At 49.9% G+C, this 20,386-nt stretch overlaps 1 protein-coding gene across 2 annotated transcripts in view; it reads left to right on the top strand.

Annotated features, from left to right (window-relative positions):
* The first annotated feature begins 2,260 nt into the window (after nucleotides 1–2,260).
* FOXO4 (forkhead box O4) overlaps nucleotides 2,261–20,386 on the top strand; it is a 54,437-nt gene continuing 36,311 nt past the window's right edge. Inside the window, exon 1 of one of the 2 annotated variants that reach the window (XM_075917667.1) lies at nucleotides 2,261–2,731. In XM_075917667.1, coding sequence (XP_075773782.1) covers nucleotides 2,399–2,731 — 333 coding nt within the window. In that variant the 5' untranslated portion in view covers nucleotides 2,261–2,398. The remainder of the gene's footprint in view (nucleotides 2,732–20,386) is intronic. The other variant, XM_075917666.1, reaches the window with a different exon arrangement.

The following is a 20,386-nucleotide window of genomic DNA, read 5'->3' as shown; positions in this document are numbered from 1 at the left end:
CTGGAGACTCATTAATGGATCTCCAAGTCACTGTTTTGTTTCAGGGCAATTCCACAAGCCACATACACAGAGAAGGGTTGGAACTTAACTTCATTCACAAGTTTAATTCGTATGTAAATGGTATGAACCACGATATTATTGGTTGGCTAATGACTCAACCAACCTAACAATGGAGGCGCTAATTGTTCTTATCAGCCTCTTGTAACTATTTGAACTATCTACTCACTGTCTCTTTTTTCCTCCCCTCCTTTTTTCCCTTCTCTCTCCCCCCCCCCCAAGCCCTTCCCTTATTTATTCTTGGATCTGGACTTCCAGCACTCCTGTCATCTGAAGAAGTGGGTTGTGCCCACAAAAGCTCATGGTACGATCTACGTGTTTTGTTAGTCTTTAAGGTGTTACTAGACTGTTTTTTAAGTTTTACTTTCTAAGAGACAATGAAGCAGGAAAGGAGAGAGCCTTGGGGGTTATAGTCAGTATAGTTCAGCAAGGGCTGCCTTACAATAGCCAGACATGAGGAACAACAAAGTAAATGAACATTTCATGTGGTGTGGCCCACAGAGTTAGTGCAGGCAGATGAATCAGCCTCTAGCTGTTAGGGACCACTGGATGACAAGGGCAGGGTGCTAGCACATTTCCTGGGTCCACATGAGGGGAGCAAAGTTTTTTCCCCTATTACAGACTAACTCGGCTACCCCCTAAAGCTTTCAATACTACATAGTGTTGCTCCCTTTTGACCTGAGCTACTACCGTGCTCGCATTTCTGGGCCATGGAAATGGCCCATTTGGAAGCAAACATTGGTGGAATTTGGTATTTTTCTTTGGTGTGATTTTGTTTACTTACACGGAGTAGACAGTCTACTGCTACTTCAAATACAAGGGGAACCAAGAACAAAAGAAACATTTTCTTAGTTTACAACCACAAACCTTTAGCCAATAGTTCCTAAAGCTTTCTAGCTTCTCCCAGGGTCATGCTGTGCTTAAGCCTACTGCTTGGCTTTCTCGATTTGCAAGACTGCCTTTCCTGCTGTGGTGGGGGAAAGACAAAATGCACAACTGGAGAACACACAAGCAGTGAGTTAAATGGGCCCATGGTGCTGGGCTCCTGCTCTGTTAAAATTTTTAGGATTTCATCTCTCACACGGCCCTCCTACTGCCCCCACAAACTCTCCCCCATGCATCCCCTGTCCACACCTGACCAATTTAAAATGCTCCTGGAAACCCTACCACTAGCAGTGCAGGGGGTACATACAAAACACTGGCTCATCCCGGCAGCGCTGGAGATGTGTGTGTCTCCATGCGCTGCTCCTAGGACTAGGAAGCAGTACAGGGAGACGCTTCCTCCGCACCCCCATCCACCCAGGGGCACAGTAGGGACGTGTTGGCACCAGTGTGGAGCAAGCAGCAGGAAGCCACTCTAACCCGCTGCCCTTCAGGTGGTTGCAGTGTGGTCCAGGAGCAGCAGGGGGGATGGGGAATGCCCAAGGAAGGTGGGGAGTGCATGGAGACCTACAGCCCCCAGGACGGCTGCCACAGGGGGTGTCCTAGGTCAGTGCAGCACCCCCACCCCCACCCCCACCCGCCTTCAAGACCTTTTACCCTCCCCCCCTTCTGCCTCCAAACTCTTGCACCCTCTGGTGTCCCCAAACTCCCCCCCGCCTCCTGCATGCCCACTGCACCCCCAGCCACAGCTAAACTACCTCCCCGAGCCTTGGGCGGGCGGGCTCTGGGCACTCTGCCCCCCCGGAACGCCTGCAAACCTGCTGCCCCTGCCCCGCTCGCCCCCCCTCGGGCCTCAGCGGGCTCGCTGGAAGGGCTCGGCTGCACCCCGCAGCGCGCGTGCGAGCGCCGGGCCGTGCTCTGCGCCCCAGCAGGGCGGGGGAGGCCCCAGCCAGCACGAAGCAGGGTTGGGGGGGGGGGGGCTGGCGCGAGCGGACGCTGCTGTACTCGGCTGGCCCAATCAGGGACGTGGCGTGGGACGGGACACGTGGGCCTGGCTCTGGGGGAGGGGTGCTGCTTGGCGTTCGGCTTGTTATGTAAGGGCACCGCCGCAGGCTGCTGTCGCGGGGCCTGTCGGGAATCGTAGTTCCCCGGGCGTCCCGTCTGCCACGCAGCCGTTCTGCTCCCGGCCACGCTCCAGCGCACGCGCGGGCTGACGGGAAACGGAGTCCCCGGGCCGACCCGGCTCGCCGGGAGCGGCGCTCGCGGGCGGCTGCCGGACTCGGCCTCCCAGCATGCCCCGCGCGCGCAGGCGCAGTGCCTCCGGAGCGCTGGTAAACAGAGCCGTGAGGCCGCGGCGGCTCAGGCCGCGACAAAGGGGCGACGCGGGGCGGCGTGTGGCGCGCGGCGGCCGCCGCCGAGGCGGGATGCGGGCCCCGGCGCGGCGCTGAGGCGGCGGCCCATGGCGGCGGCGGAGCCGGGCCCCGGCCCGGACATCGACCCGGACTTCGAGCCGCAGAGCCGGCCGCGCTCCTGCACCTGGCCCCTGCCCCGGCCCGAGCAGGAGCCGGCGGGGCCCGGGCGGGCCGAGGGGGCGCGGGGGCCCGGCGCGGCGCGCAAGGGCGGCTCCCGGCGCAACGCCTGGGGGAACCAGTCGTACGCCGAGCTCATCAGCCAGGCCATCGAGAGCGCCCCCGAGCAGCGCCTCACGCTGGCGCAGATCTACGAGTGGATGGTGCGCTGCGTGCCCTACTTCAAGGACAAGGGCGACAGCAACAGCTCGGCCGGCTGGAAGGTGAGGGGGCCCCGCCCCCCCGGCCCGTCCTGGCCCGCCCCCCGCCCCCCCCCCGGCCCCCGAGCGCGCCCCGCCCCCCCCCGGCCCCCGGCGCGTCCTGGCCCGGCCCCCGCCCCCCCCGGCCCCCGAGCGCGCCCCGCCCCGCCCCCCCGGCCCCCGAGCGCGCCCCCCCCGGCCCCCTGCCCCGCCCCGGCCCCCGCCCCCCGCCCCCCCGGCCCCCGAGCGCCCCCCGCCCCGCCTGACCCCGAGCGCCCCCCGGCCCCCGAGCGGCCCCCTGCCCCCCCTGCTCCCCCGGCCCCCGGCGCGTCCTGCCCCCCCAGCGCGCCCTGCCCCGCCTGCCCCCAGCGCGCCCTGCCCCCGCCCTGCCCCGCAGCCCCCGGCGTGTCCTGCACCCTAGCGCGCTCTGCCCCGCCGGCTGGGCACTCTGCCTCGCTTCCCTGGCATGCCCTGCCATGCCCCGCTGGATGGGCGTCCGCCGCTCTGCCGGGAGCCCCCGGGGAGCTAAAGGTCGGCGCCAGCCGCCCCGCCTCCCCTGGGCGAGCGCATCCTCAGACAGAAGCGTGGCGCTGCGTGTACCAACACCCCTCCACACGCGCATCCCGGCTAGGATAGCCTGCACGCACTTCCCCAGCCGTGCGGCTTCTTTTGCCGCTTGTATTCCTCAAACCTCCCCTTCGTATCTGCGGTATTTGTGCAGGGCTTTTGTAGTCTGCTGGGAGACCTTGGGTAAATCACTGACCTCCCTGTCTCTCCGTTTCCCCCGTTTGTAAACTTGAAATTGTGTTACTGAACTTTATAAAGTGCCTTGCTCTGCAGACAAAAAGTGCTAATAAGAACTTGATATTTTTCTTCTTATTTGTTACAAGTCTAGAAATCAGGCAGCTAGCTATTTTGGTTCCTTTTACCATCAGTCTTGTCATTCTTCTCTGTGCTGGATCAGCCTGTTGCTTCTTGTCAGTATTTAGAGTATAAATGCTTTAGTGTAGGGATCCTCTACTGTGTATATACAGTTTAATAAAAGGGACCCCAATTCTGATGGGGGCCAGCAAGGGCTCCTGTAATACAAATCACTTTGTCATAGCATTTGGCTGGATGTGGTTTTGATGGCTTTGTGAAGATGGTACAGTTTGTGTGGGTCTCCGTTGAATGCACCAGATTGCTTTTGGACTCCACCAGAAGGCTTTGTGAAGGAGATGGGGACTGGCCTTTGTGCCCATCTCTGATCCAGCTGGTTTCTGCATTTTCAAGAAAGGCTGCTCTTTGCTCCCTTTGTGTTCTGAAAGATGTCCAGGAAAAGAGTTGGCTTGTTAAGCGACTTTTTTGCTCCACTACTGTGTAAGATGAAGCATCATTAGAATTGCTTTTAAATACAAGGCTGCAGTTCTTTGTCTCCCAGCTTCTCTGAAGCTCAGTATGAATAACTTATAACACATATTCCTGGCTTTCAAGAATTTCTCCCTTTAGAAATGGTGCTGATTCATGGGTATGCCTGTATAGTGATGAGTTTCGTGACCTAGACAAAAGTAAAAGGACATTGTTTAAAAAAACCTCATATTGCTTTGGAAATAGAAAAGGCGGATACTTAAGTAACACAAAGTATTGGGAATCTATAGGTATCAGGCTGGTCTTCTGTGCTAGTGTGTTCAGACTAATACATTCCAATGAGGAACTGATATCGGAGGGATAATCTTGGTAAACTTTGTGCAGAGCTACTTCTGTTGTTTTAGTGCTGGGGTCCCAGACTGCACTTGAGGTGTTAACTTGTTGCATGTATCACCTTTCCCTGACAATTAATTTCAGAATAGGGTATCTTTTTGCTGGTATTGTGTTTATGGTTTCTTTCAAATTGGCATTTTCTGTAGTTGTATTTATCACTTTAATATTGCTCTAGTATTCAAAGGCCTAGTTAGGATTATGGCTTCTTATGTCAGATGCTGTACAAACATAGTGACTGTCTGTTCCCAAAATACTATGGTTTCAAGACAAAACATGGACCTATGGAGGGCAGTGAGATATAACATGAGCAAAGCGAATGTGGGGATGAGGCTCTCATCTCTGCCCTAGGACCGCAGATCTAAAACAATACTGTACCCACCCTCAAAGTCCAACAAAACTTGCCATGATAGACACACTAGGAATAAGGGAACCTGTGAGAATTTTGCCATGGTGCGAGCCAGTCAGTGCTGCCCTTAATAAATGTGCTTGCCTACACTGGGGATAGGCATCTTCAAAATACGGAGAGAGATAGGAGTCCTATTGCATAACAGATGCTGCTCCCACTGGCTGTGACTAGCAGCCAATGAGAGCGAAGGGGAGAGGTTGTGCCTGCAAGCCCCTGTTGATTAAAGCCCAGTGGCTTTAATCTGTATTAGTTACATTTACAGATACTTGTAGGAGCCTGCACATACCACTGCTCTGCACAGAAAGAGTTTGTCCCTTTTCCACCTGTGTGCCAGCCAGCTGACTGAAGATCTTTTGAGAGGGCAAGTAATCAGATTATAGTTCAGCTACTCTTCTGTTGGTTTTTTTTTTAAAATACTAGCTGAATCCTGTTAGTCAGCAGTTGTCTTGAACCGTTTACTAGAATGTGTTGCTTTACAACAGCTGTAAATACCTATTTTCCAGTAGGTCTGCTTGTCTCACCTGAAGGGAATTCTACCAGGCCCCCATGTTAGAGGTAGGCTGTCCCCTGTGCTGCAGTGGTTCATCTGTGATTATTTTGGAAAACAAGTTAGTAATGTTGGATCAGTGTTCTCTGTGCTGTCTGTTGGGGAATGTCTGTCTCTAATCTCTAGGCCATGACCAGCAAGATCTCAGAAGGAACTGAGTCCCAATAGTGAGGTTCTTTTCTTGACCTTTGACTAATTGCAAAAGAGACGGGCCTGTGTTGTGAAGTCTTTGGCCCACTGCGTCAAACTCTACATCAAACATATCAGACTGGTTGGCGGGATGAGCTGGCATAGGCACTCCAACCCCCTGATGAGTCTGAGCCTCTGCACCCCGTCGGGTGGCTGGAGCATGAGTTCCTGCTTGCTGATGTGGAGGGAAGCAGTGGGGAGCTGGTACTAAAGTCCCTGTGTGGCTGGCTCTGCCTGGCGGGGGAAGAAGTGGTTCTGGGTGCTGCCGTTCTTCCCAGGACTCTGTTGGAGGAATGGAAGCTCAGAGGCTTGCAGACACAACCCCCCGCCCCCCCCTTCGCTCTCATTGGCTGGAAATCACAGCCAGTGAGGGCAGCACGGGGTGGCATTGAGCTACCTGTGACCCCCCTCTCTAGGAGCTATGCCAGGTAAGTGCCTCAATCCCCTGCCTCCTCCTGGTCACGCAGAGCCCACACCCCCAGTTCCCTCCTGCATTCTGCCTCCTGTCCCTACCCCATTCCTGTACCCATCTCCTGGTCAGACCCCTCCACTCTCTCTTGCACAAACCTCCTATCCACACTCCCATCCCCAGTCTGCTCCCTGGCACCCCCTCCTGCACAGTGAACCCACTCTAGAGCCTGAGGGGTCCCACAAAATCTGCTAGCCCCGGGTCCCCATAAGAGTGCATCTGGCCTTAGATAGGGATATGAATGACTAGTTGACTATCTGATGAGCAGATGCTTATCGGGTAGTTGACACACTAGTTGACTAGTCGCTCCCTTCCCCTCCCCCCCTCCCCCACCGCTGCCTCCAACAGAAAGACGCAGCAAGGGAGGAAGTAGGAGGTGCTTCAAAGTGGCAGTGCCATGTGGAGCCTGGGGCCAGACCTTGGGCTTCATGCGGCACTGTCACTTTGAAAGGCCATGTGGAGTCCAGGCCTAGCTGACTCCCCCGCGGACCCCAGGCTCCATGTGGTGCTGCCACTTTGAAAAGCCACAGGGAGCACAGGGCCAGCGGAGGACTGCTTGAGTCCCCTGCTGGCCCTGTGCTTCCTGCAGCGCTTTCACCTTTGAAGTGTAGCAAAAGCCCTTATCGACTAATTGAATAATCGATGCAATTTGCGTAGCTGATTTAATCTAAGTTTAACATCCCTAGCCTTGGGGAGAAGCCCTGAGCCTCAGGCCCCTCCCCATATAGCCTGAGTTGCATGAGTGTCTCTCCTGGGTTTTTTTTCCCTTCTCACTTGTATGTGGGCCCTGACTGCATGTTCCCCGCCGCTGGTTTATAGTTACTCTATAACTGTATTGAGAGTAGGTTCTAAAAATATTTCCATGTAAAATAACAGGTTCTGGGGAGGTTGGAGAGTTTAATGTGAAATAGCAATTTCAGATATTTGTTTTCATATGGTGTTTGACTTAAAGGAAGAGTAGTCAGAATGTGGTAAGGCAGAGACAGGGATCCTTGTGTGACACATGAAGGGAATGGATTGTTCTGATGGGGGAATAAGCAGAGGTCTTTCTGCTGCTCTGTAATTGCTGCTCTTCTCTCAAGCTTATTTGCAGACTTTTAGGTAGTGCTGCTCAGCTTGCAGCCTCGCAGTCTGTAAATCAGTTGATTCAGGATGGCTTTTTGTTTTATGACCTTCAGCAGTGGCAGAACAGGAACTTCTTGGGGGATATTGTGCTTAACCATGATAAAACTTTATCATCTTTCATTGTTAATTCATAATTCCTTCATAGCTTTTCTACTTCAATGTACAATGGTGTGAAATTCTAAATCTTGCAGACTGAGAATGTCAGTGAATTTGAGATTTTGGGGAGCAGAGGTAGTATTCTTTATGCTTTAAAAGGAGAGAGATTAATTTTCTGGATGTGCAGTTTGCTTTTTCTCTGGAACCATCTAATTTTGAAGTTAAGAATTTAACTCCAATTAAAAAGATGGAAATATTTCAGCAGTGTGTTTCTCTCCCTAGACTTCTTTATAATCCCCTCCTTTGCACTTTGCAAGCTGCTCTCTGAGTCGGGATAAATCTTTCTGGCTTTCAGACTACTCGGGGTTAAGGTAGTTGGGTAAAGCTAGGCTTTATTTAGTAGTACTCTAAGCGCCCTTAAGGAAATCCATGCCACATGTCTGAAACGGTTTTAGGGCTGTTTCGTTCCCATGTATGTGGAACTAGGTTGAAGTGCTGGAATAAGCACAGTGCTAATTCTGAGGCAAAAACTTCATTTGTTTCCCTCTAAATGATTTTAAAGTGCCCCTTGGTAGGGATAGACTGCATTCTGAAACAATGTGCCATCTTCGTTAGAGGCAGTTTTTCCCCATCACAGAAATCAAGCCTATCCATGGAGTCTCTTTGTCATCCTTCCTGATGGTGTATAATACTCCCCCCCCCACCCCCCAAAAAAATTAAACAACTCGTGTGTATCTCAGTAGTCATAGGATGGTTGAAGTCACAAAGTTCAACATTCCTTTAACACTCTCCTCCCAAACACCCTCTGATCAGACACTTCAATGTTAACAGTATCTTAAATATTACATTCAAGACCATTACAAAATAAAAATCACTAGGCACTCTGTGTTTGAAACCAGATCTATCTGGAAGGTAAAGTAGATATCTCCTCTACTCCTTAATGACTCCTAGTTCTGCTGTTTGTGATAATTTGGACATACAGGCAGTCCCTGGGTTATGTCAATCTGACTTGCGTCGGATCCCTAGTTACGAACGGGGGGGGGGGGGGGGGGGCGCAGCTAGTGCGGGGTGCCTCCCCCACTGTCGCCGCCTATGGCGGGGCGGGGGGCACTTCCCTCCAGCAGACCAGGGAGACACGGAGCTAGCGCCCCCCCCTCCCCCAGCAGACCAGGGAGACGCAGAGCGGCTTTTCTCGCCGCGGAGAACGCGGGTGGCGGGACCGCGGCGTGTCTCGGCGGTCCTGCCGCCCGTGTCCTCCGCGGCGAGTCCCCAGCAGCTTGTCAGGTGGACTGCTTAAAGGTTCAGGGGCAGCCCACCATGCAGAATGTCCCAGAGGCATGGTTCAGTGCTTTTTATGGAGAGTTTTGAAATTGTGGAGTTTTGTTCTGAATAGGAACAAAATGTTTGAGAGCCCCTGTTGTTTAACCTTACTAAATAAATAAATACAATTAAAATCAAATAATCAAAAGGTTGGCTAACAAATCTGAAACCTCCTTCAGTAAAATTGCTTTTTAGCAGAAAGCTGGTTCATCCACTTTTTCAAGTAATTCCTGTATGAGAGAGCACATACTTAGAAAAAAATATAAATGAATAAAATAACCGCGTTTTCCTTGTGCTTTTACCTCAGTGCCTAATATGCTGTCAAAATCACAGAATCCATCCATAAGTATATCTGTATGAAAACACACAAGAGAAATGGGCTTTCATTTTTGCATTAAAGTCATGTACATAGTTAATATGATCCTATATAAATTACTTTGCATCATCTCTTTACATTTGATGGATCCCTTTAAAAAAAAAACAGGAAAGAAAGGAAAAAGAAACTACTGGCAATTTGACACCTCGTTATACTTGGAGTTTTAAGGTGACAGTGGGAGAGGCACCCCGCACTATCTGCTTCCCCCAGCAGACCAGGGAGATGTGATGCTAGGGCCCCCTCCCCCCCCCCCAGCAGACCAGGGAGACGTGGAGCGGCTTTTCTCAGCAGACACCTCAGCTTGAAAATAAAGGACTGAGGGAAGTGAGGTGTGGGAGAATAAAACTGAGCTCTGGAGAAATGTTTGGCTAGAGTTTCCCCTACAAAATGTACCAGTTCCGACTTACATACAAATTCAACTTAAGAACAAACCTACAGTCCCTATCTTGTACGTAACCTGCGGACTGCCTGTATCTCACTTGGAATTGTTTGTTCAATACACCTTACAAATGCATATTTGTGTGTATACTATCTTGGTTAGAAATTAGTTGATTATGGGGCCAGCTAAGTAAATGGGGATGAAGATTTGCTGGGACGCTGTTCATGCCTGTCTAGATTTTAAATTGGCACTCATCTGGTAGTATCTGATCATCTGTTAAGATTGGAGGACAATCTGGAATGGAGATGATCCAATATAAAGTGTACCTATTGCATTATGGTGCATGTCTCTGTCATCATCTGAAGTTGCCTTTGAATATGCAACGGAAAGAAGCAAGCATGTTTCATTCTCCAGAGCAGTGTTCCTCAATCTTCTTGTTACCAGGGTCCAGCTTGCTGCCTTCCTAATCTGCAACCGGGGGACCTTAGGGACTGGTGCCAGTCCATGGATAGATCATTAAGATCCCTGCTCTAGAGTAGGGATGTTAATGGTTAACCAGTTAACTGTTGAGCCTCACCCTTAATGGGTTAGGATTACTGGTTATGGCTAAGTGGTTGGGGGCTGAAACAGCTCCCTCCTGCACGCCCCTCCCCCCATAAGAACATAACATAAGAACGGCCGTACTGGGTCAGACCAAAGGTCCTTCTAGCCCAGTATCCTGTCTACCGACAGTGGCCAGCACCAGGTGCCCCAGAGAGGGTGGACCGAAGACAATGATCAAGCGATTTGTCTCCTGCCATCTCTCTCCAGCCTCTGAAAAACAGAGGCCAAGGACACCATTTTATCCCCTGGCTAATAGCCTTTTATGGACCTAACCTCCATGAAATTATCTAGCTTCTCTTTAAACTCTTTTAGTCCTAGCCTTCACAGCCTCCTCTGGCAAGGAGTTCCACAGGTTGACTACACGCTGTGTGAAGAACTTTCTTTTATTCGATTTAAACCTGCTACCTGTTAATTTCATTTGGTGTCCTCTAGTTCTTCTATTTAGGGAACTAATAAATAACTTTTCTTTATCGGCCCTCTCCACACCACTCACGATTTTATAGACCTCTATCATATTCCCCCCCTCAGTCTCCTCTTTTCTAAACTGAAAGTCCCAGTTGCTTTAACCTCTCCTCATATGGGACCCGTTCCAAACCCCTAATCATTTTAGTTGCCCTTTTCTGAACCCTTTCCAAGGCCAAAATATCTTTTCTGAGGTGAGGAGACCACATCTGTACACTGTATTCAAGATGTGGGCGTACCATAGTTTTATACAGGGGCAGTAAGATATCCTGGGTCTTATTTTCTATCCCTTTCCTAATAATTCCTAGAAACCTATTTGCCTTTTTGTCCGCCGCTGCACACTGCAGAGAACTGTCCATGATAACGCCAAGATCTCTTTCCTGATTTGTCATAGCCAAATTAGCCCCCATCATACTGTACATATAGTTGGGGTTATTTTTCCCAATGTGCATTACTTTACACTTATCCACATTAAATTTCATTTGCCATTTTGCTGCCCAATCGCTGAGTTTGGTGAGATCTTCTTGAGTCCCTCACAGTCTGCTTCTGTCTTGACTATCCTAAACAGTTTGGTATCATCCGCAAACTTTACTACCTCACTGCTTACCCCTTTCTCCAGATCATTTATGAATAAGTTGAAAAGGATTGGTCCCAGGACTGACCCTTGGGGGATACCACTAGTTACCCCTCTCCAATCGGAAAATTTACCATTTATTCCTACCCTTTGTTTCCTGTCTTTTAACCAGTTCGCAATCCAAGAAAGGACCTTCCCTCTTATCCCATGGCTATGTAATTTACACAAGAGCCTTTGGTGAGGGACCTTGTCAAAGGCTTTCTGAAAAGCCAAGTATACTATATATACTGGATCCCCCTTATCCGCATGCTTGTTAACCCCTCCAAAGAACTCTAATAGATTACTAAGACAGGATTTCCCTTTACAGAAACCATGTTGACTTTTGTCCAACAAATTATGTTCTTCTACATGCTTCACAATTTTATTCTTTACTATTGTTTCGACTAATTTGCCCGGTATTGAGGTTAGATTTACCGGTCTGTAATTGCCAGGATTGCCTCTAGAGCCCTTTTTAAATATTGGTGTCATGTTGGCTACCTTCCAGTCATTAGGTACGGAAGCCGATTTAAAGGATAGGTTACAAACCACAGATAATAGCTCAGCAATTTCCCATTTGAGTTCTTTTAGAACCCTTGGATGAATGCCATCCGGTCCCGGAGATTTGTTAACATTAAGTTTTTTTATTTGTTCCAAAACCTCCTCTAATGACACTTCAATCTGGGACAGTTCCTCAGATTCATCACCCACAAAGGATGGTGCAGATTCGGGAATCTCCCCAACGTCCTCAGCCGTGAAGACTGAAGCAAAGAAATCATTTAGTTTCTCCGCAATGGCTTTATCGTCCTTGATTGCTCCTTTTATAGCTCGATCATCTAGGGGACCCACAGGTTTTTTAGCAGGCTTCCTGCTTCAAATGTACTTAAAAAACATTATTTCTTTTTGAGTTTTTGGCTAGCTGTTCCTCAATCTTTTTTTGCTTTTCTTATTACATTTTTACACTTGATTTGACAGTGTTTATATTCCTTTCTATTTATCTCACTAGGATTGGACTTCCAATTCTTAAAAGATGCCTTTTTGTCCCTCACTGCTTCTTTTACATGGCGGTTAAGCCACGGTGACACTGTTTTAGGTCTCTTGCTATGTTTTTTAATTTGGGGTATACATTTAAGTTGGGCCTCTATTATGGTGTCTTTAAAAAGTTTCCATGCAGCTTGCAGGGATTTGGCTCTAGTCACTGTGCCTTTTAATTTCTGTTTAACTAACCTCCTCATTTTTGTGTAATTCCCCTTTTTGAAATTAAATGCCAGAGTGCCACAGGAATGTTGAATGTTATTATATTATGGTCACTATTCCCAAGCGGTCCTGTAACGGTTATTTCTTGGACCTGATCCTGCACTCCACTCAGGACTAAATCGAGAATTGCCTCTCCCCTTGTGGGTTCCTGCACCAGCTGCTCCAAGAAGCAGTCATTCCAGCCATTGAGAAATTTTATCTCCGCTTCTCTTCCTGAGGTGACATGTGCCCAGTCAATATGGGGGTAATTAAAATCCCCCATTATTATAGAGTTCTCTATTTTGGTAGCCTCTCTAATCTCCCTCAGCATTTCAATGTCAGTATTGCTGTCCCGGTCAGGTGGTCGGTAATATATCCCTGTGACGTAGTGGGGGTACTTGCTGGGCTGTGGTGACCTCTGCTGTCTGGAGCAAGACCCAGCAGGGAAAACCTCATTATGCAAAGGTGATGCCAAGCTGGTTGAACCAGACACCCCCATGGAGAGGAACAAAGGAAGGTGGAGGCTTCCCTGGCTGGGGGGCAGGGCTGGAAGAGGGTGAGTTTAGTTGTGGGCTGGGAGCATGGAGGAGACAGCCTAGGGAGAGGGGCTGGAGTTTAGGGGCCCAGTCTCCCCCATCTCAAGGGGGCCTGAGGCATCCTAGCCCAGCTCTGTGACCAGATTCCATCTGTGCTGTGCTGTATCCTGGAGAGGCAATAAACTTCCTCTATTCCACCGGCTGGTGCAGTCTTTGTGCCATTTCGGGGTGCAGGAGACGGGGGACCCCCAACGTGCCGTCACAATCCCTACTGCTAATTTCTTATTATTGGAGCATGGAATTACTATCCATAGCGATTCTGTGGAACGTGTTGATTCATTTAATATCTTTATTTCATTTGATTCTACATTCTTTCACATACAGTGCCACTCCACCACCCACCCGGCCTGCTCTATCCTTTCGATATATTTTATATCCCGGTATGATTGTGTCCCACAGATTTTCCTCATTCCACCAGGTTTCAGTGATGCCTATTATGTCAATCTCCTCCTTTAATACGAGGTACTCCAGTTCACCCATCTTATTAGTCAGACTCCTAGCATTTGTGTAGAAGCACTTTAAAAATTTGCCACTGGTTATTTGTCTACCCTTCCCTGATGCATTGGATTCCTTAGAATGCGGTTGTTTGTCTGCTCTGGCCCATGGTTTGTCCTCTCTTTCTGACTACAGCTTAGAGAATCTGTTAAGCGGATAAACTTAATGTTTGTAATCTTTTGGGACTGAACAGTTAACTAAGCCCCAGTCAATTCACTTGCATAGCTCCACTTACTTACAAAGCCATCTTGGGTAGAACAAGTGAGGCTGACCTGGGACACACAGCGAGTGCCTAGATAAGCTTCAGCAGGCAAACAAAAGAGCCGTGGTGCCTGCCTTGTTAAGATGGTGTATGAACTTGTAGATGGACTGGTTTAAGGCTAGACTAGTGCTCCGGGGGAGAGGGAGCAGCAGATTAGAGATTCCTGCAGGTACTCTCATATGTTCTCTCACATGGTAAAAATAAATATGATTTTTATTCATCAGCCTCAGGAAGATCCCAGTGACCCTCATCTCTTCTTTCTACAATCACACTGTGAAGTAGCTTAGCAACTAGTGCCCTCTTTTGGAGGTGTATGACTTAAGCCAAGGGTGGCAAAGGCCCAGGCCAGCAATGGGCAACCTAGGCTAGCGAGTGGGCAGCCTGAGTGGCCTCCTTCATCTCAATGGGCTGCAAGGGCAGTTGTAACCAATACGGTCTCATGGGATTGGATGCAGGGTGAGCACATGGCTGTTGCAGTCAATGTTGTAAGCAATCAGCACTTCACATGCCCTTGTTTTACGTGCGCATCACTTTAGTAATACTGGTATGAAAAAAATGACCCATGGAAACCAGCGGAATCTGGCAACCTTGTTGCATGAGCAGTCGTGAACAAAATGTCTTGCAGCATGTAGAACCCTGATGCGCTGAATATAGCCCTTGGGCACGGCCCTCCACTGGCCCAAGCTAATAGGACATGTTCTGGTTCATATCACTTAGAGAAGAGCAGTTTTTCCCTTTTTTTAAGGGGAATCTGTTGGTAAGAGGGGGCGGGGGAGCTCTGCATGTACTTTGTGTTCTGACCTTTGGTAACTGATAGCTTCATGGCCCCATGAGGGGGAAACAGGGAAATTCTCCAGGCTCCACCAGTTGAGGCGTAACTGACAAGTGACATGAAACCTGCAAGCTATCTAGCATAAGGAAAGTTGACTTTCCCAGCAGCACTGAGGGGTTATGTGCGGCTACATAAATACTATCCTCATGAAACTCTTGCTGCTGTAAGTGGAGCATTAAATGTGCTATGTGAAGGCTTTTAAACTTAATGTCATATTTTCTTTCCTTTCTTAGAAGTGTAATTTAAGTACGAGTCCTACACATGCTTGCTGGTGGTGGGAACTGGTAATCTTACTCCTTTCTCTGCCACTCAGCTGATTTAGAAGCCTATTAGTCTTTAGCAGGTTAAAGAACATAAGAATGATCATACTGAGTCATAGCAAAGGTTCTTCTAGTCCAGTATCTTGTCTTCTGATAGTGGCCAGTGCCAGGTGCTTCAGAGGAAATGAACAGAACAGGGAATTATCAAGTGATCCAGTCCCTGTCTCACATTCCCATCTTCTGATAAACAGAAGCTAAAGATACCATCTCTTCCCCACGCTGGTTCCTAGCCATTGAGGGATCTATCCTTCATGAGTTTATCTAGTTCTTTTTTGAACCCTGTTATAATCTTGGCCTTTTCAATGTCCTCTGGGAAGGAGTTCCACAGGCTTTGCGTCCCTCAGAGCGGGGAATTTTGTTCCTAACCATTGTGGCTCAGTTTTTGGTGACTATAAGTGAACAATGCTTCGAGTGTCACTTCCTATAAACCCAGTCTCAAACTCCATGGCCTGCAGGCCCTCTATGACTTGAGCAGTTTCAGAATTCAGACTGGATTGTAAAACTCCTCCGGCCATAGATGGTCCGCAAGCCATGAGTTTGAGACCCCCTACTATAAAACATGGGTATTTAAAAGGTTCTAGAAGGAAATTAGCCATGGTTGACATTAGCGCTAGTTTAAGAATTAGTGGGACTGGTTGATTTTTAACATGTATTCTGTGTTAAGTCACTGGAACCTTGCTTCTGGATTTGTTTCCATATGTATTCATATAGTGCTAGCAGTGTGCCAGGTACTGTTAGCAAGTGGGGTTCTCTGCTCCAGCAAGCTTAAAACCTAGATGAGTATCTAAGGCAGGGAGAGAGGGACCAGCTGAAGCCAAGTGACAAGCTCAGTAAAATCCTAGAGCATGGCAAAACTTGTCCCACCTAAGCACTTTTTAAGGGGGGAAATTAAGATGACTAGTCCTTTTAGAAGACATGTCTTGTAGAGGGTGAAAGTCAGGGCAAGGGAGGGTTGGGGGCCAGTAGAATAAGATGCAGAGATGAATGGGAAGATAATGGGGAAAGACAATGAGTGGTTACTTGAAGGGGTAATAGTGTATGTTACGGGTGTTAAATATCAGTTAATTGAGTAGTTGATTTAACCTTGTGAATTCTTATTGGTTACTCAACTATTCTGTAGTCCCCGGGGGTGGGGCTGGCAGGCAGTGCGCTCCAGCCTAGGGATGTTAAAGATGAGTCGACTATCTGATAAGCAAATTCTTATTGGATAGTCAGTTGACTAGTCAATTCTCCCCACCCCACCACCCCCTTTGCTGCCTCTATCAGAGGTAGCAAAGGGGGGAGAGCTGCACAGCGGATCTCCACTCCCCCAGCTGGAGTCCCCAGCTTACCCCGGGCTCCACACGTGCAGTGACACACAGCTGATCCCAGAATTAGCTGTATGGCACTGCCCCTTTGAAATGCCGGGGCGGCGTTCAAAGGGGCAGCCACACAGCTGATCCCGGGCTCAGTTGTACAGTACTGCCCCTTTGAAACATTGAGGTGCTTGGAGCCTGGGGTCAGCTGGGGACTCCGTGTGGCATTTCAGTCACCCACTGATCCCAGGCTTTATGTTGTGCTGGGGACTCTTGTGCATTTCAAAGCTGGCATCCACATGCAGCCCAGAGTCAGCCCTGGGCTGCAGGCAGAGTTCTGCATTCCTCCTTTGAAATGTACAAGGGGGCTCTTGTACATTTCAAAGGAGGAATGCAGAACTCTGCCATCGGCTAGTCAAGGAGTCGATGGAAATTCCCTGTCCCAGTCCCTAGGAGGTCCCGCCACTCCGCACTGCTGCCTCTGTAACGGAGTGCAGGTGGGAGCTGGTCCATGAGGGGAGCCAGTTTCAAAACCAACTCCCCTCGTGGACTGTGTATCGCCCCACGCTGCTGCCTCTGATACAGACTCAGCAGTGCAGGGTGGCAGCAGCCTCTGTCCGGGGGATCTGAGCTTCCAGACCCGGCGTGAGCTGGAGCTGAGCTGGGCTGCAGGCCAGCCTGCTAAAAAATGTACTGGTGGGGGGAAGGGGAATGCATGTAGTCTATATGTGGGGGGTGGAGTGGAACTAGATGACAACAGAAAGGTTGGGGAGCCAGGCTGATTAGGGTTCCAGTCTCAAGCATGATTTCATTCATACTTGTTGATAGCTTTACTAATAGTCCTATGTAGAGAGCAACTGGTTAACACAGCCAGGTGTTCAGGTCTGCCTCTTGTCTATAGTGAATTCTGCAGGAAAAACCAGGTGAACTGAACAAGGACAGAAGGGAACATTGATGCTCTGCCTCACATCCATTCTCAGTCCAAGGCAGCACTGGGTGTTCTTTAGGGATGGGTGTTGCATTGCCTGCTCCATATATCACCAGCACAATTATCTCAGAGGATTTTGGTGTCAGTTTTCTCTGTCCCCAGGTGCTTTGCTTTTGGAAAGAAACTTGCTTCTCTGGAAGAACTCTGCAGAGACACTGCTACATAGCAGAAGGAGCTCCCCAAGAAGGCTGCTGTTGGGAAGTTGATGTTGATTGTATCAGCTGTCCCCTCCTATCCCATCCAGTCCCAAATGACTTTGGAGTTATTGTGACGGACCGGGTCGGTCTGGGCACAGCTGAGGGCATCTGCTCAGGGCAAATTGCTCAAATTTGGGGCTCCTTACAGCCCCCAGACTGGTGACCTCTCCAAACAGGCCACAAACCAGTCCCACAGAGCGCTTCAGCTGCCTACCTGAAGCCTCATGAGCAAAACCCCTCCGACACCCCAGCAATATCCGTGCCCCAGATGGCCCCAGGCCTCATACACTGGTGGGGTGGGGGGTGTCTTAGAACCCAACCCCACCTACCCCGAACAAGTTCTGTCTGGTTCCAAGAAACCAGCCACAGATCCCTGGTCAATTTACCCTCTGGACCTTACCCACAAATCACACTGAGCCAATCCTTTAGCATCTAACATCTAAAGGTTTATCACTACAATAAAGAAAAGCTTGAGAGTAAGGTTGTTAAAGGATAGTACATTACATGCATCGAATCTCCCAGTCCTCGATGCAGGCTCTAGCAGAGATGTTACAGCTGCTGGCTTAAAAGTCCTTGTTGCGCATCCTAGGTCAGGATGGGTCCACAGTTCTTTCCAGCTCTTCGATCCCTGCATTGCTGCCTCTGGGATGAAGTGCTGAGCTGAGTACCAATATGGAGTCGACCACATGGCCTATTTATCCCTCCTTCCTGGTCTCTTCTTGGCTACAGCAGGTCACCTGGCCCACGGCCTATCCCTGTGTTCCCTGCTGGCAGCCCTCAGGTGTCAGCCCTCATTCTTTAGGTGTGTCCTTGGCCCATTGAGTGCTGTTGTCCCACAGCGCCTCGCTAATTAATATGTCCATAGGCCGGGCTCTGCCCAATGCTCAACCACATGCAGGGAAATATTCAGTATTCACACAGATTACAGATTCCTAACTACACACAGACATTATACAATCACATGAATAGAAGTTTACTGTCTGCTAATCCTATGTACGCTAGTCAACACCCCACATGGCCCCCTTTTATACCATTTTTGGGGCCAACACCCCCACCTATGGGTGCAGCAGTGATCTGTCTGCTTCCCTCAAATTCAGTAATGTGATAGTTATCCATATAGATAGGCACAGGCACATGGCTTGGCTTAAATCAGTTCCCTTCCATGGGTCATCTTCTTCCAACTCCCCATCAGGGTGGGCAGTAATTTTTGATGCGGGGGGAGCACTCCCAAGATCTTAATAGGTAGTCAAGGGCCACACTTTTCTATGGGGGGGTGGGGTGGGATCTGGAGTAGAAGCTGGGTGCAGAAGGAAGCTCGGGGTAAGGGAGTGGGGTACAGGAGAGGATATGGGATCTGAGGGAGTTTGGGTGAAGGAGGGGGCTGCGAGCTGGGGCAGAGGAGTGTAGTGCAGCAGGGGGTACGAGGTTGGGGAAGAGGATTCTGGCCTGAGGAAAGAGATGCGGAGCGGGGGGAGGACATGTCTGGGAGGGAATTGTGACCTGGGGTGGGATGGGGGTGCAAATGGTTTGATTGGTGCCTTAGGGCAGGAGGGGGTGGGGTGCCAGCGGCAGGCTCTGGCCAGAGGTGCTTATCTAAGCAACTCCTGGCCAGCCACCCAGTAGGACCCTCAGGCAGGCTCCCTGCCTGCCAGCAGCCCCAGAACACTCAGTGGCTAGCTCTGGGGCCAAGTGTGTCTTTGTGCTATGTGCGCGGGAGAATGAGTGTGTGCGTGTGTGTGTGGGGGGGCAATTGTGCACTGCTCCTGCCTCCAGCACAATCTCTCTGCTCTGGGTGTGGGGACAGCACAGGACGCCTCCCCCCAGCATGCAGCTCAGAGACACACAGGGAGCAGTCAACTGCTTTGAGCAGCATGGGGCTGCTCCATGCGTGAAGGTCCCAGAGGGACAGGCTGCAGACGGGGTTGAAAAGCTTGATGGACTGGGTCTGGCCTGCTGACTGAATCTTGCCAGCCCTTGCTGTAGAAGACCTGAAAAGACTCCCCCTGCATGCACTGGATGGAATGTCATTAATAGATGGCTGCAGCCTTGTGGACCAACCTGTTGTGCTCATTCTGGGAAGGGACCCTGAGGCTGCGCAGGGGAAATGCTGTGAAGATAACCGAAACCCCCTGCAGCAGAAGCTGCTACTCAACAAGTCTATTGCAGTTTTGTTTTGCAGACCCTCTCGCTGCTAACTTTGTGCCCTTCCATCCCTTGCCACTAAATAAACAAATGTCAAGGGATGGAAGGGCACAAAGTTAGCAGCGAGAGGGTCTGCAAAACAACCTAGGGATGTAGTTTTTCCTAATATCCAACCTAGACCTCCCCCACTGTAACTTGAGCCCATTGCTCCTTGTTCTGCATCCGTCACTACTGAGAACAGCCTCTCTCCAGCCTCTCTGGAACCTCCCTTCAGGAAGTTGCAGGCTGCTCTCAAACCCCCCTCACTCTTCGCTTCTGCAGACTAAACAAGCCCAAATCCCTCAGCCTCTCTTTGTAGGTCATTTTGGTTGTCCTTCACTGGGCCCTCTCCAATGCGTCCACATCCTTTTTGTAGTGGGGGGCTCAGAACTGGACACAATACTCCAGATGCGGCCTCACCAGAACCGAATAAAGGGGAATAATCACTTCTCTAAATCTGCTGGCAATGCTCCTCCTAATGTACCCTAATATGCCATTAGCCTTCTTGGCTACAAGGGCACACTGTTGACTCATATCCAGCTTCTCATCCGCTGTAACCCCCAGGTCCTTTTCTGCAGAACTGCTTCTTAGCCAGTCGGTCCCCAGCCTGTACCAATGCTTGGGATTCTTCCATCCCAGGTGCAGCACTCTGCACTTGTCCCTGTTGAATCTCATCAGATTTCTTTTGGCCCAGTCCTCTAATTTGTCTAGGTCAGTCTGGACCCTATCCCTGCCCTTCAGCATATCTATCTCTCCCCCTAGCTTAGGGTCATCTGCGAACTTACTGAGGGTGCAATCTATCCCCTCATTCAGGTCATTAAGAAAGATGTTGTACAAAACCGGTCCTAGAACAGATCCTTGGGGCACTCCGCTAGAAACCAACTGCCAACTGACATCGAGCTGTTGATCGCTACCCGCTGGGCCCAACAGTCTAGCCAGCTTTCTATCATCTTAC

Source organism: Pelodiscus sinensis, unplaced genomic scaffold (genome assembly GCF_049634645.1).
Source record: "Pelodiscus sinensis isolate JC-2024 unplaced genomic scaffold, ASM4963464v1 ctg71, whole genome shotgun sequence".
In the NCBI taxonomy this organism is placed as follows: domain Eukaryota; kingdom Metazoa; phylum Chordata; order Testudines; family Trionychidae; genus Pelodiscus; species Pelodiscus sinensis.
The sequence above is the reverse complement of the archived record's forward strand: the minus strand, read 5'-3'. Positions and strand labels throughout refer to the sequence as shown.